General features: G+C 44.0%; 2 protein-coding genes across 5 annotated transcripts in view; both read left to right on the top strand.

Moving 5' to 3' along the window:
• The window catches only part of dkk3b (dickkopf WNT signaling pathway inhibitor 3b), a 16,709-nt gene extending 14,268 nt beyond the window's left edge, over positions 1 to 2,441 (top strand). The window contains exons 5-7 of one of the 2 annotated variants that reach the window (XM_020604473.1): positions 450 to 594; positions 1,422 to 1,539; positions 2,189 to 2,441. In XM_020604473.1, the coding sequence (XP_020460129.1) occupies positions 450 to 594; positions 1,422 to 1,539; positions 2,189 to 2,213 (288 nt within the window). In that variant the 3' untranslated portion in view covers positions 2,214 to 2,441. Of the gene's footprint in view, positions 1 to 449; positions 595 to 1,388; positions 1,540 to 2,188 lie in introns of both variants that reach the window. The other variant, XM_020604472.1, reaches the window with a different exon arrangement.
• A 5,471-nt stretch (positions 2,442 to 7,912) lies between these two features.
• far1 (fatty acyl CoA reductase 1) overlaps positions 7,913 to 12,396 on the top strand; it is a 30,393-nt gene continuing 25,909 nt past the window's right edge. For 2 of the 3 annotated variants that reach the window (XM_020604315.1, XM_020604316.1), the window contains exon 1: positions 7,913 to 8,078. The gene's annotated coding sequence lies outside the window, so the exon portion shown is untranslated. Of the gene's footprint in view, positions 8,079 to 8,130; positions 8,280 to 12,396 lie in introns of those variants that run through there. The other variant, XM_020604317.1, reaches the window with a different exon arrangement.

Raw genomic sequence — 12,396 nt, 5'->3', positions numbered from 1 at the left:
CCCCGGGCCTGGCTCCAGGGTGGGGCCCCGGCTGCACCATGCCGGGCGACGTCACGGGACTTGATCTTTGTCTGATCATAAGGGGCTTTTGAACCGCTCTTAGTCTGACCTGTCACCTAGGACCTGTTTGCCTTGGGAGACCCTACCAGGGACATATAGCCCCCGACAACATAGCTCCTAGGATCACTCGGGTACTCAAACCCCTCCACCACAATAAGGTGGCGGTTCAAGGAGGGGATATAAATAACAGTGTGTGTTAATCCTGTACAGTAAATCAGCATTAGTAAAGTAAATATCTCAGTATTAAAATGTTACACATGGTGCCTTTTATGGGAAATACTGAAAAGGGGACCTGTCAAAATATGGATGATGTTATACATAAATACATGGGTGAGGCTACAGACAGTGTGTGCCCCTTTTTGCATTTCTGAATGTGTGTCCCCACTCAGCCCTGCACTAAGGATGAGGAGTGTTGCTCAGATCAGATGTGTGTATGGGGCCAGTGTACAGTCAATGCCACCAAAGGAACAGAGGGGACTATCTGCCAGGGTCAGAGCGACTGCCGGTCAGACCTCTGCTGTGCCTTCCAGAGAGGTGAGCTTCAGCAGCAACATCAACAGTGACTGACAGACTCACTTAAGATGCATCAGTTTAAGCCACATTCCACATGTGTAGCTCTAATACATCTGTATATTTTTAGAAGGCATGTCTCTCTTCCATGGTGCTGATGTCAAATCAGCCTTCATTGTCTTTTCAAACCCTTCACATTTGCTGTCATTTTCCCAGTTTTATTATGTTTTCCAACTGTGATAATGTTTATTTCACTGCTTCTAGTGTTTACCTTTTGTAGTTGTTTTAAAACGGTATATTACATTTTGTTGCTCTTGCTAATAATGGTGTACTGCAGGCTACATATAGCTGACCAAATGTGCTGCGTATGGAAAAAAGCTACATTGATCAATTTATAATGCAGTATTTCTCTTTCCACAGACTTTGCTAGCAACAGTTTCCATAGGGTGTGCAACAGTAAAATCTAGATTAAAATAATAATATGTGGTGTTTGGTAAAAATTAATTCAAAATTTTCTACTTCCTAATGTGTGTAATCTGTAGATATTTTAGCTTGTAGCCAGTTGTAAACACTACAGAAGGCTCAAACTCCAGGAACTAAAAGCCCAAGCCTAAACAACAAATCCACAAATAAATGCTCTTGTCTGAGATTAGTTTTAATTTCAGGAAACTAAAGCTATATGAGCATACTGTTTGTTTGTGTGTAACAACCAGAACTGGGCAGTTAAATGAGAAGTGCTACACTGGCCATCACTGGTGAAAATAAAAATAAAGACTGTTTTGGACTTCAGTTCTTTTACTTCCTGATGCTTCCTCCAGAGCTGTTATTTCCAGTGTGTAACCCCAAACCAGGGAAGGGGGAGTCATGTCTGAGCCACCCCAACCTGCTGATGGATATGCTGGCCTGGGACCAGGAGGGGCCCCGTGACCATTGCCCCTGTGCTGACGACCTCCAGTGCCAACCTCATGGGTGAGCGAAAACACAGTAGTACATGTTTAGATAGATGGATAGACGGACATTTCAAATCTGCTGTGTTTCCAAGGAGACAACAGTGAAGGTTGAGTCAACTCTATACACTGTCATGTTTACAGAGAAACTGGTCAAACTGCATTCACAGAGGGAGAGGTGGACTTTTACAAACACAGATCTACATAAAAATGAGTGAAGTCTGAATTTAACCACATTCAGTTAAAATTTTATGGCCAATGTTTTTGCCAAACAGCCTTAAGGCATAACTATCTCTTCCTCCAGATCAAATTCACAGCAGCAAATACTGCCAATCATGAACAATGAGCTCCCTCTGCTGGTGAATTATGGCATCATTTCACACACACACTTGCAATATACAGTGTATGTTCGCACATATTCTGACCTACTGCTGTGTAATGAAAACTTACTAGTAGAACCTGTGTGTGTGTATTAATGTACAGTGTACATTACTGCAAGTGTGGTGGATAATAACTGTACAGTAAGGTGCAGTGAGGTTTGGACATTTACAAAATGATGAACATCTGCTGTGTATACTGTTAAAATGAGGAGCATAGTAATAGAGGTTATTTAGATGAAAGAAAATTAAATTTTATGTTTTTCTGAATTCCCTTTTTTGTTTCTCTTACAGACGTGGATCTGTTTGTGGAGACTAACAGTGCAGATGGAAGATACACGAGGAAGCTATACTTGCATACTTGCTGATCATTGACCAAAGAACAGTCCACCTGCTGAAAAACAATTTCTTAAAGTTCATATTGTTGCTCCAGGACAGGATGTGCACTATTATTAATGCCATACTGCCAATGTGTATCATATATCATGAAAGAAATAAAAGACTTCTTTTTAGTTTTGACTGAAAAGCAATAAAATCTCTATAGTGATCTGTTCAGTGAGAGCATGATAAGAACTATGGCAAAACACAACACTGAGCACAAAAAGGCAAACATCTGGTTTCTCTTTGTGTAAGTGAAACCTGTGAAATAAAGATGTGAAGAAAATGATGGAAGATACTCACATGATCAAACTCCATGCAGATACCAATCTCTCTCTCTGTCTCTCTCTCTCTCTCTCACTCACACACACACACACACACAGACAGAGACACAGAGAGAGAAAGAGAGAGACCCCGTAGTGATAGATGGCCAGCCAACCGGACATAGTAGTGATGGACAAACAGAAGAAGAAGGCCGTAGTGATAGATGTAGCAATCCCAAGTGATAGCAACATCAGGAAGAAGGAACACGAGAAGCTTGAGAAATACCAAGGGCTGAAAGAAGAGCTAGAAAAGATGTGGAAGGTGAAGGCACAAGTGGTCCCCGTGGTAATAGGAACACGGGGGGGCTGTGACCCCCAAACTGGGAGAGTGGCTCCAACAGATCCCAGGAACAACAGCTGAGATCTCTGTCCAGAAGAGTGCAGTCCTAGGATCAGTTAAGATACTGTGCAGGACCCTCAAGGTCCCAGGCCTCTGGTAGAGGACTCGAGCTTGAAGGAAGGAATACAAGACCACTCCAAAGTGGGGGGCGAGTGGGGATTTTTTTATATACACACACACACACACACACACACACACATATATATATATATACACATAACTGTCTGAAACAATTGTAAGCTCACAATTTGGACACTAAACTAATTGTGACTGTCTCATTATGCATTAAAACTCTGATATTTTCCAAGTATTTCAACAGCTGGATGGACCAGGCTAACTTTCACTCTCCCAGTATGAACCGATTCCTCATCACTGATACAGTATTTCAGCTTAGAGCATCCACATTAGGTCAGTAGCCACAATCAAACTTGTGGAGATGTATCTCACATCTTGACTAATGCATCTGTCTCTATCTGGGAATCAGTCAGTCATACTTAACTATGATAAAGTTGATTTTAAGATTCTTTTATTTGTTGCATGGTTCAGCTCCATCTTACATCTCTGGTCATTCTGCACTCTACATCCAGACACCACAGATCCTCTGAGCAGCTACTCCTCTCTGTTCCACGCTCACAATCCAGTCCAAGAGTTGGCAGAGCCTTTTCCATTGCCACTTGCAGAATGTTAGACAGTTCACCCCTCAGTGCCAGAGTTTGCCATGGGCCACTTCTAAATCCCTACTAAAGATTCACTTTCACACAGTTGCTTTTGAGTCCCTGTAATGATTAACTAAATGATATAATTGTTCTGAATTGTCTGTCATGGCTGGCACTATTTTATTCATTAGCGCCCATCTGTTATTTCATTATTCCTATTATTTATATATATATAAAAAAACTTCTCCAGTTTGGGGCAGTCTTATTCCTTCCTTCAAGCTTGGTCACCGAGACCAACAAGCTCATATACACCACAGCAACCGTGATCCTTGAGATGCTTGGCTATAAGTTCAAGAAAGGCCATAAGGAGCAGTATCATCATCATCATCATCATCCTTTATTAGCAGATTTAAGGTCCATTCAAAAAAAAAGAAATAAAAGAAAAAAAGAAAGGATATAAAAGAAGGAAAAAAAACAGGTATCTCCATGGAGAAGGAGGTTGGAGACCAAGATCAAGGCAGCAAGGAGAGAAGTTAGCCAGTTATTGGAATTGCAGAAAGGTGTGATGAACAAAGGGGTACCTAAGAAGTACAACTCACTGTCCATACCCGAGGTCTTGGAGACTGCCAAGCAAAGGCTCACAGCCCTGGCCACCCGGCTGAAGAGGTACACCAGAGAAGTTGAAGCCAGGAGAGTAAACAGAATGTTCTCCACTAAGCAATCCAAGGCATACTCTCAGTGGCAGGGTAATAACATGAGAGCAGACCCACCAAGGCTGGAGACTGAACAGTTCTGGAAGAACATAGGGGAAAAGGAGGCATCACATAACAACAATACCCAGTGGCAACCTCCCTGCACAAGACCCAGTAATCATCACAATGGCAGACATTCAAGAGAGGGTCGCAAGTATGAAGAGCTGGACAGCATCAGGCCCTGACATGATCCACGCCTACTGGTTAAAGAAGCTAACTTCACTCCATAAGCGCCTGGCGGGACAAATGAACCAGCTACTAATGGATGGAACCTACCCTGAGTGGTTAACTGAAGGCTGGACAGTCCTGATCCTGAAGGACCCTCAGAAGGGAGTAGTACCATCCAACTACCGCCCGATAACCTGCCTCTGCACAACATGGAAGCTCCTGTCAGGCATCATAGCAGCTAAGATGAGCAGGCACATGGCTCAATACATGAGCAGGGCCCAGAAAGGAATTGGTAGTAACACCAGAGGAGCAAAGCACCAGCTACTGGTTGATAAAGTAGTCACTCGAGACTTCAAGACCAGGCATACCAACCTGTGCACTGCCTGGATTGACTACAAGAAAGCCTATGACTCAATGCCTCACACATGGATCCTGGAATGCTTGGAACTGTACAACATCGACAAGACTCTAAGAGCCTTCATCAAGAACTCAATGGGAATGTGAAAAACAACCCTAGAGGCCAACTTCAAGCCAATTACACAAGTCAACATCAAGTGCGGTATCTACCATGGAGATACTCTGTCCCCGCTGCTGTTCTGCATAGGCCTGAACCCCCTCAGCCAGATCATCACCAAGCGTGATTATGGATACCGACTACAGAATGGAGCAACCATCAGCCACCTTCTCTACATGGATGACCTCAAGCTGTGAATGAGACATCGACTTAGTGATCCACACCACTAGGATCTACGGCCAGGACATCAGAATGTCATTCGGACTGGATAAGTGTGGCCGAATGGTAACAAGGAGAGGGAAGGTAGTCAGAACTGAGTACTACCAGGAGGCAACATAGCAGATGTTGAGGACAGCTACAAGTACCTTGGGATCCTGCAGGCAAATGGGAACCATGAAGAGGCCGCAAGGAAAGCAGCAATCACCAAGTACCTGCAGAGAGTAAGGCAAATCCTGAGAAGCCAGCTGAATGGAAAGAACAAAGTCCGGGCGATTAACACCTATGTCCTGCCGGTCAATCAGGTACCCTGCTGGCATAATAACCTGGCCAAAGGAGGAGACAGAGGCCACTGACATCAAGACAAGGAAGCTCCTTACAATGCACGGAGGGTTTCACCCCAAGTCCAGCATCCTGAGACTGTACACTAAGCAGAAGGAAGGAGGCTGAGGATTAGTGAGCGTCAGAGCCACTATCCAGGATGAAACAACAAAGATCCATGAATACATCAGGAAGATGTAATGACATGCTTAGTGAACACCTCAGGCAGCAGAAACCAGAGGAACTAGGGAAGGAAGAGCAGGAACCCTCATGGAAGGACAAACCTCTGCACGGTATGTATCACCATCAGATAGAAGAAGTGGCTGATATTGAAAAATCCTACCAGTGGCTGGACAAAGCTGGACTGAAAGACAGCACAGAGGCACTAATCCTGGCAACACAAGAACAAGCACTAAGTACAAGATCAATAGAGGCCGGGGTCTACCATACCAGACAGGACCCCAGGTGCAGGCTGTGCAAAGATGCCCCTGAGACAATCCAGCACATAACAGTGGGGTGCAAGATGCTAGCAGGCAGGGCATACATGGAACGCCATAACCAAGTGGCTGGCATAGTGTACAGAAACATCTGCTGAGTACAGGCTGGAAGTCCCAAAGTCAAAATGGGATACACCTCCAAAGGTGGTTGAGAATGACCAAGCTAAGATCCTGTGGGACTTCCAGATACAAACTGACAAACTGGTAATGGCCAACCAACTCGACATAGTAGTGATGGACAAACAGAAGAAGAAGGCCGTAGTGATAGATGTAGCAATCCCAAGTGATAGAAACATCAGGAAGAAGGAACACGAGAAACTTGAGAAATACCAAGGGCTGAAAGAAGAAAAGATGTGAAAGGTGAAGGCACAAGTGGTCCCTGTGGTAATAGGAACATTGGGGGCTGTGACCCCCAAACTGGGAGAGTGGCTCCAACAGATCCCAGGAACAACATCTGAGATCTCTGTCCCGAAGAATGCAATTTGAAGGAAGGAAGAATCCCCCTCCAGAGTGGGGGGGCAAGTGGGAAATTTTTTTTTTTTTTATTTACAGTATATACTATATACTGTATGTATAGTACAACTGTTTGAAAGAAAGATAAGATTTAAGACAGATTTTGGATGCATCTTCAGTGTTTTCCATGGAGAGAGTAAACCTGGAAGTCCTTTTGTTTTTATTAAATTAAACATATATTTTACACAGATAGTTTTGAAAGCCTTTACTAATCGTGCTAAATACTGTATCTTTAACAAAACTTCCACAGGGAAAACCAAAGCTCTTGCACTTCTGTCAAGACTGCTCACACCCTACATTGAGAACCATTTCAGAAAGGTGTTTACTACTGCAAACAAGGGAGGGAATAATTTCATGATTCAGTAGATTTAGGTTATGTATAAGCTTTGTCCACCCGCTTCAGTTTAGACATAGAGTAACCTTAACCGTAAAGTAAAAGACAAAGTAACTGTAACCTCATCTACTGTATATATCCTAAAGTGAAAACAAAAGACAGAGCTTTAAACTTTGAATTCAGATTTCAGATGTTACACTTTTCAGCATTCATCCAAAATGTATCCAAATTCAAAATGTGAACAACTTAAAGGTCAGCCTATAGCCTCTGAAAGTACAAGTTTAAGACCTTGCTGTTTTAATCTAGAGCCAGTTCCATTTCATCTTAGGAGTTTTGTCTCTATACAGCTGAGCTGCAATATTTTGTGTGTGCAGCGGGATCTTGGAAGCAACAGGGTTCCTACGCATTTCAAAGAGGGCCAAGGAGGTCAGTAGGGGCCCAGCAGTAAATGTCTGCCCTGCAGGGCCCTATAACAGGTGGTTCCAGCTATGATAGCAGCCTGTTAATAAAGCAGAGTGGAAGTTGGTATTGTCCAATGCAGAACGTTTCAAATGGATCAGATGCAGAGAATGAATTCCAAAGTACTAATTAACATAATTTTAAAGTTAAGCCATGATAAAAATGTAATGTCATTTTTGTTAGTAAGCAGTACTATCTAAAGTTTGTTAACATTAGCTAACCTTATAGCCACAAAACCTCTGGTCATAGTAAACAGGCCATATATGGCTGAAGTAGAAAAACTCAGTGTAGTGACCTGGCCAAGAGGCTAATCAACTACTTTGAAATAACGTTAAACTCTTCCAGAATGCTTTATTTCTTCTTTCAGACTTGGGATAGTCTCGTTTTAAAGTGAATATGATTTAGTCTAGGACCTCTTTTATTTATGTCTTTAAAGCTGGCACGCAGAAACTGCTTAACAGCGGTGGTTCCCCAGCAGGTGTGTGAAAATTCACCTAAAGCAGTATATAGTTTAGACTTAATTAAATAGGCAGGAGTGAGACCTCACTTTTCCTCCCATCTCTGGCGGAGTTTGCTGCGCCGCTGACGTCACGGCGGCACATTTATCCGCCCAGTTTGCTGGCTTCCTGCAGAGTCTCTACTCTTGCTTATGTAGCTGCGCCATATCCACTACGCTCTGAAGTTTGAAATCCGGGGAAACATCGACATTTTGGGTATGTACAGTGTTCATATTATGCGAGCGAGCTGCCTGTGCCTTACACTCCTTGAGATTTCGCAGTCGTTACCGGTTTTCAAAGCACTGAGTGGTGCTACTGCCCAGCGTGTAGGAAGAGATGCGCCAGTGTGGTTTAACATCGTGAAACTGTTGTGTGGTGCTGAAGAAATACGAAGATACGGGGGCCAAGTTATACTTTGTAAGCATTTACAGTAAATGTCGCTGTCCCTGCTCCTCAGCCACAATGTAAGACATTTTAATTATCTTCTCTTCCACAGCTGTTAAATAGGGGAAGAAGACCGTTCATGCAGCGCGAGACACTTTAAAGTTAGGTCGAGGGTTGGCTGCGCCACCTCATTGTTGGCCAAAGGCTCTGCAGTAGACATCCGCCAAAGCCAAATATTTGTTGTGCTGTTTGATGGTGAGCGGTGACTGATGCGAGGCAGCGGTGTGTAATGAGAGTCACGGTGTCCATTGCCTTAGTTTGTGTCTGCATTGTGTAACTGGATTTGTTTTTTTCTTTCTTGTAACCCGCCTGATTTGCACACTATCCAACGACCAGGTAGCTTAGTTTATGATTGTGTTTCCCGAGTTTGATTCGAATCGTCTTCGCAGGTGTAGGTTGCGTGATGTTACTGTTCCCACTATAACACTTTAAACTCCGACACCGAACTAGCCTTTCGTTTTTTCGGCGTTGTTGTTACCCAGCTATCAGCCATGTAGATGAAGACATTACAACCCTAATGAAAACTGACTTGTGACAAAGTTTGGCTAATGTCAGCTTTAATCAGTGCAGGTGCTGTTTGACGCGCTGCCCTCGACTCTTTCTGTACATCCAGCCTCTGGAGAGACACTGCTGCAGTTTAGGTGTGAATAATTATTTAGCTGTTTAATATTTTGGGAGGGCATTGATGTATATTAAATTCCACTCAACACCAGGATGTCATGTTGGTGTGCTCTGAAAAGGTGAACAACACATACTCTGTACCAACCATCCGTTCTTTATGCTTGACAAACACAGGCCCAGAGGTCTTTACCCCAGAGGACATAATGTGAGCCTGCTCTGGGAGTAGGCAGGCTTGCTTCCTAAAGTGGCACAGTAGCTCTTCCTGCTGTACACAGTCTTATGACAGTGCTCGTGTCTTATCTACAGTATTTTATGTGGGTGATTTAACCTGAAATACAAGTCGGTATGAGCCCCATGCAACACTGGTGCATTTTGGCAACATCAACAGCAGGACAGTTACACTGGGGAGAAGTAAAACCTATTAATCAACATACATGGAAATTGTGTTACTCATCAAACCTTCACCATTTAAAAACAGACTGTTCATTAAAAATACATATTGCACTTTCCCTTGTACGCTTTACACATTTTTCATAAACCATATTGCACATATTTCACACTATTTCCCTATATAAAATGCTCGGACCAATCTGTAACAAGCTGTGTGCATATTGAATGTGTATTCCTTCAGCATATTACAGTTTCCCCCTTTTGGTTATGGCATTATATTGTCTAATTCCTTGTGGCACAAAGGAGAGTAACTACCAGGCTGGGGCTCTTAGTGTACCACTGCATATCATGACATAATTTCTAATGCCCTGATGTTATGGATGATATTCATCCTGAAACATACTAGACTGCCAGTTGCTGCAGTGATGTTCATTGATCTCATCGTTGCCTTTGAGCTGTCACGTTGGTTGAGATGAATGTTTTGGTGACATTGGCCCAATCCCAATGTCCATGCTCACGGACTTTTGCACTCAGTGTTGTCCCATTCGTATTTATACAGTTTCCTGCCCTTGCTGACTCTTGTACTCAATGTCTTACAGGTGAGGTCCCTTAAGTCTCTGAGGGTTCATGGTTTAAGACTTTAGCAAGGACTTTGATATTCAGCCGAAGTCTGGAACCCGCTGAAGCTTTCCCCTTTGCTTGGTAGTGGATTTTCACATTACATGGCCTGCTCCTCTGAGACTGTTTGTTGTTGAACTGTATGGTTTCATTTGTTAGTTATATGTCTAACCTCAGCTACAGGTGCCCAATCCAAGCATGATAAATTATTCAGGGAAGATGTGGCATCAGGGATCAACTTGTTGACTGTAAGCTACAGTAGCTCTTTTAAAGACCACAGTGGGTCTCAGCTGGCCTAAGAATACAATGCTGTTTGTTTGCATGTGGACAAACTCTGTCTTGGCTGATCAATTTTCAAAGACAACCACATAGGAAGGTGCCAGGCTCTCTGTTCAGGTGCTGCTGCAGAGGAAGAGCTGCTTTTACCCGTTTGTCTTGAGTCTGCATTCTTCTGTGACATGCTCACAGCTGTAGTGACTCAAACAGGTCATCAGTTTGGAGAAGCATATCTTTCTCAGAGCTTCTTCATGAGAAGCTCCAGAAGCTTCTCATATAGACACATTTGGTTTTTAGACGAGGCAGCAGGAGCAAATACAAGTCTTGGTATACTCCTGCCAAAGAATGCAGCATTACCCCACTCGCTTGCAGTCATTCTGAATCCCAGGCTCAGTTGTGCTGGGATCCACTGTTTTTCCAGCATTTGCAAACCTTGTGTGCTATGGAAGGTTTTATTGAGCCTACCTCTCGCATGTAGACAAACTGTGCAAGAGACCTCCAAGGGCAAAAAAAATACTGCAAAGTTTAATGTCACAAGTAAATGGAGTCTGGTGTTAATTCCTGTAACAGATCAAATGGGTGTTGCAGTACACCTGACTAGTCTAATTTGTGTCAGAATTCCGTTTGCAGTGTCAGCTGGTGGAGGACAGTGCACACACTCCTGACTTGGTGCACGTTCCCTGGCTTGTATAATACTCAATATTTGCACATAGAGGCCTAACCACATTCATTCTGTGTTCTTAATACTGAATGAGAACACCATGAAGTATTTCAAATATACTAAACAACTTAGTTTTGTCAGAAGTACTTGGTCTAAAGTTGGCTTCCTAAATGTCAGCCAACCCTCAAAGGTTCCTGCTCTTCCAGTTATGTTCTCCTGGGCAAGGGCATGGGAGTCAGCTTGCAGAGCTGATCAAAAACAAACCTGGTGACTGCTTTAATCTTTTCTGCATATCTTGTTTCTATGTGCTTTGTAGTCGGTTTTGCTTTGCAAAATAATCATAACTGTACTGTTTTAGATATAAACGGCAGTAGTGTAACATACTAAATGCAGATTTCCACCTCACCACAGCAAGAGTACCAACAGTAGAAGACATGCACATAAAAACCAATGTGCCACTGACAACACACCTGGCAGCTAGTTCTAATGGTAGGAGTCAGCATCTGACTGTAGTCGAGCAGTGATACTGAAGGCTGAAGCAGCGTTTGTGGACAGTGTTGTTCTAAAGTCACAGAGTGACCTATAAACACTTGGGTAAGTGTTTCACATGAGGTATGCGAGAGCCTGTGAAATGTGCAGCTTGGCTGTAGTCACAGCCGGGTTCTATCAGAGCACAGCTGCAGCCAGCCGCGTGGCACAGGATGCGTTCAGTGTTGGCCTGAGCCAGTACAGCAGCGGGACGGATTGGCTGTTGGTCACTTTGTTACACCAGTCCTCAGAGCCCACGCAGCCATAGTAGTGCTGTTGTCATAGCAGCACAGATTATTCTAGTACTTTCATCTCTTTCAATGAGAACTGAGGTTTTCAGTGTTACTGGATGACAAATCTTCTCCTGTGTAGGAACATGTAACTGTTGGCAGAGTTCACTAACTGTTAACTTTGTTTCAGCTTGGTGGCACTGAGACACGGCTTGCTCCTTAGTGCTCTGTTGGCCACCCACAGATAGACAAGTTAGGTTAGAAATAGGAACTGAGAAGTTGTGATGCCTGCAGCCTTAATCCTGTGCGTATCTTATTTAAAAAGTGGTTTTTGAAGAGAGGGGCGGAGCTGTCAACTGATCACCACCTGGTGGTGAGCTGCAGCCGATGGCGGGGGAGGAAGCTGGACAGACTCGGCAGACCCAAACATACTGTGAGGGTCTGTTGGGAATGTTTAGCAGAACCCCCCATCAGAGACGGCTTAAACTCCCGCCTCCGGCAGAGCTTTGACCAGATCCCGGGGGAGGCTGGAGATATTGAGTCCGAGTGGACCATATTCTCCACCTCCATTGTCGATGCGGCTGTTTGGAGCTGTGGCCGTAAGGTCTCCGGTGCCTGTCGTGGTGGCAATCCCCGAACCCGGTGGTGGACACCGGAAGTAAGGGATGCTGTCAAGCTGAAGAAGGAGTCCTTTCGAGCCTGGTTGGCTCGTGGGACTCCTGAGACAGCTGACGGGTACCGGCAGGCCAAGCGGGCTGCAGCCCAG

Source organism: Monopterus albus, unplaced genomic scaffold, assembly GCF_001952655.1.
Source record: "Monopterus albus unplaced genomic scaffold, M_albus_1.0 scaffold65.1, whole genome shotgun sequence".
Lineage (NCBI taxonomy): Eukaryota > Metazoa > Chordata > Actinopteri > Synbranchiformes > Synbranchidae > Monopterus > Monopterus albus.
Note: the sequence above shows the minus strand (reverse complement) of the source record. Positions and strands in the feature narration are given on the sequence as shown.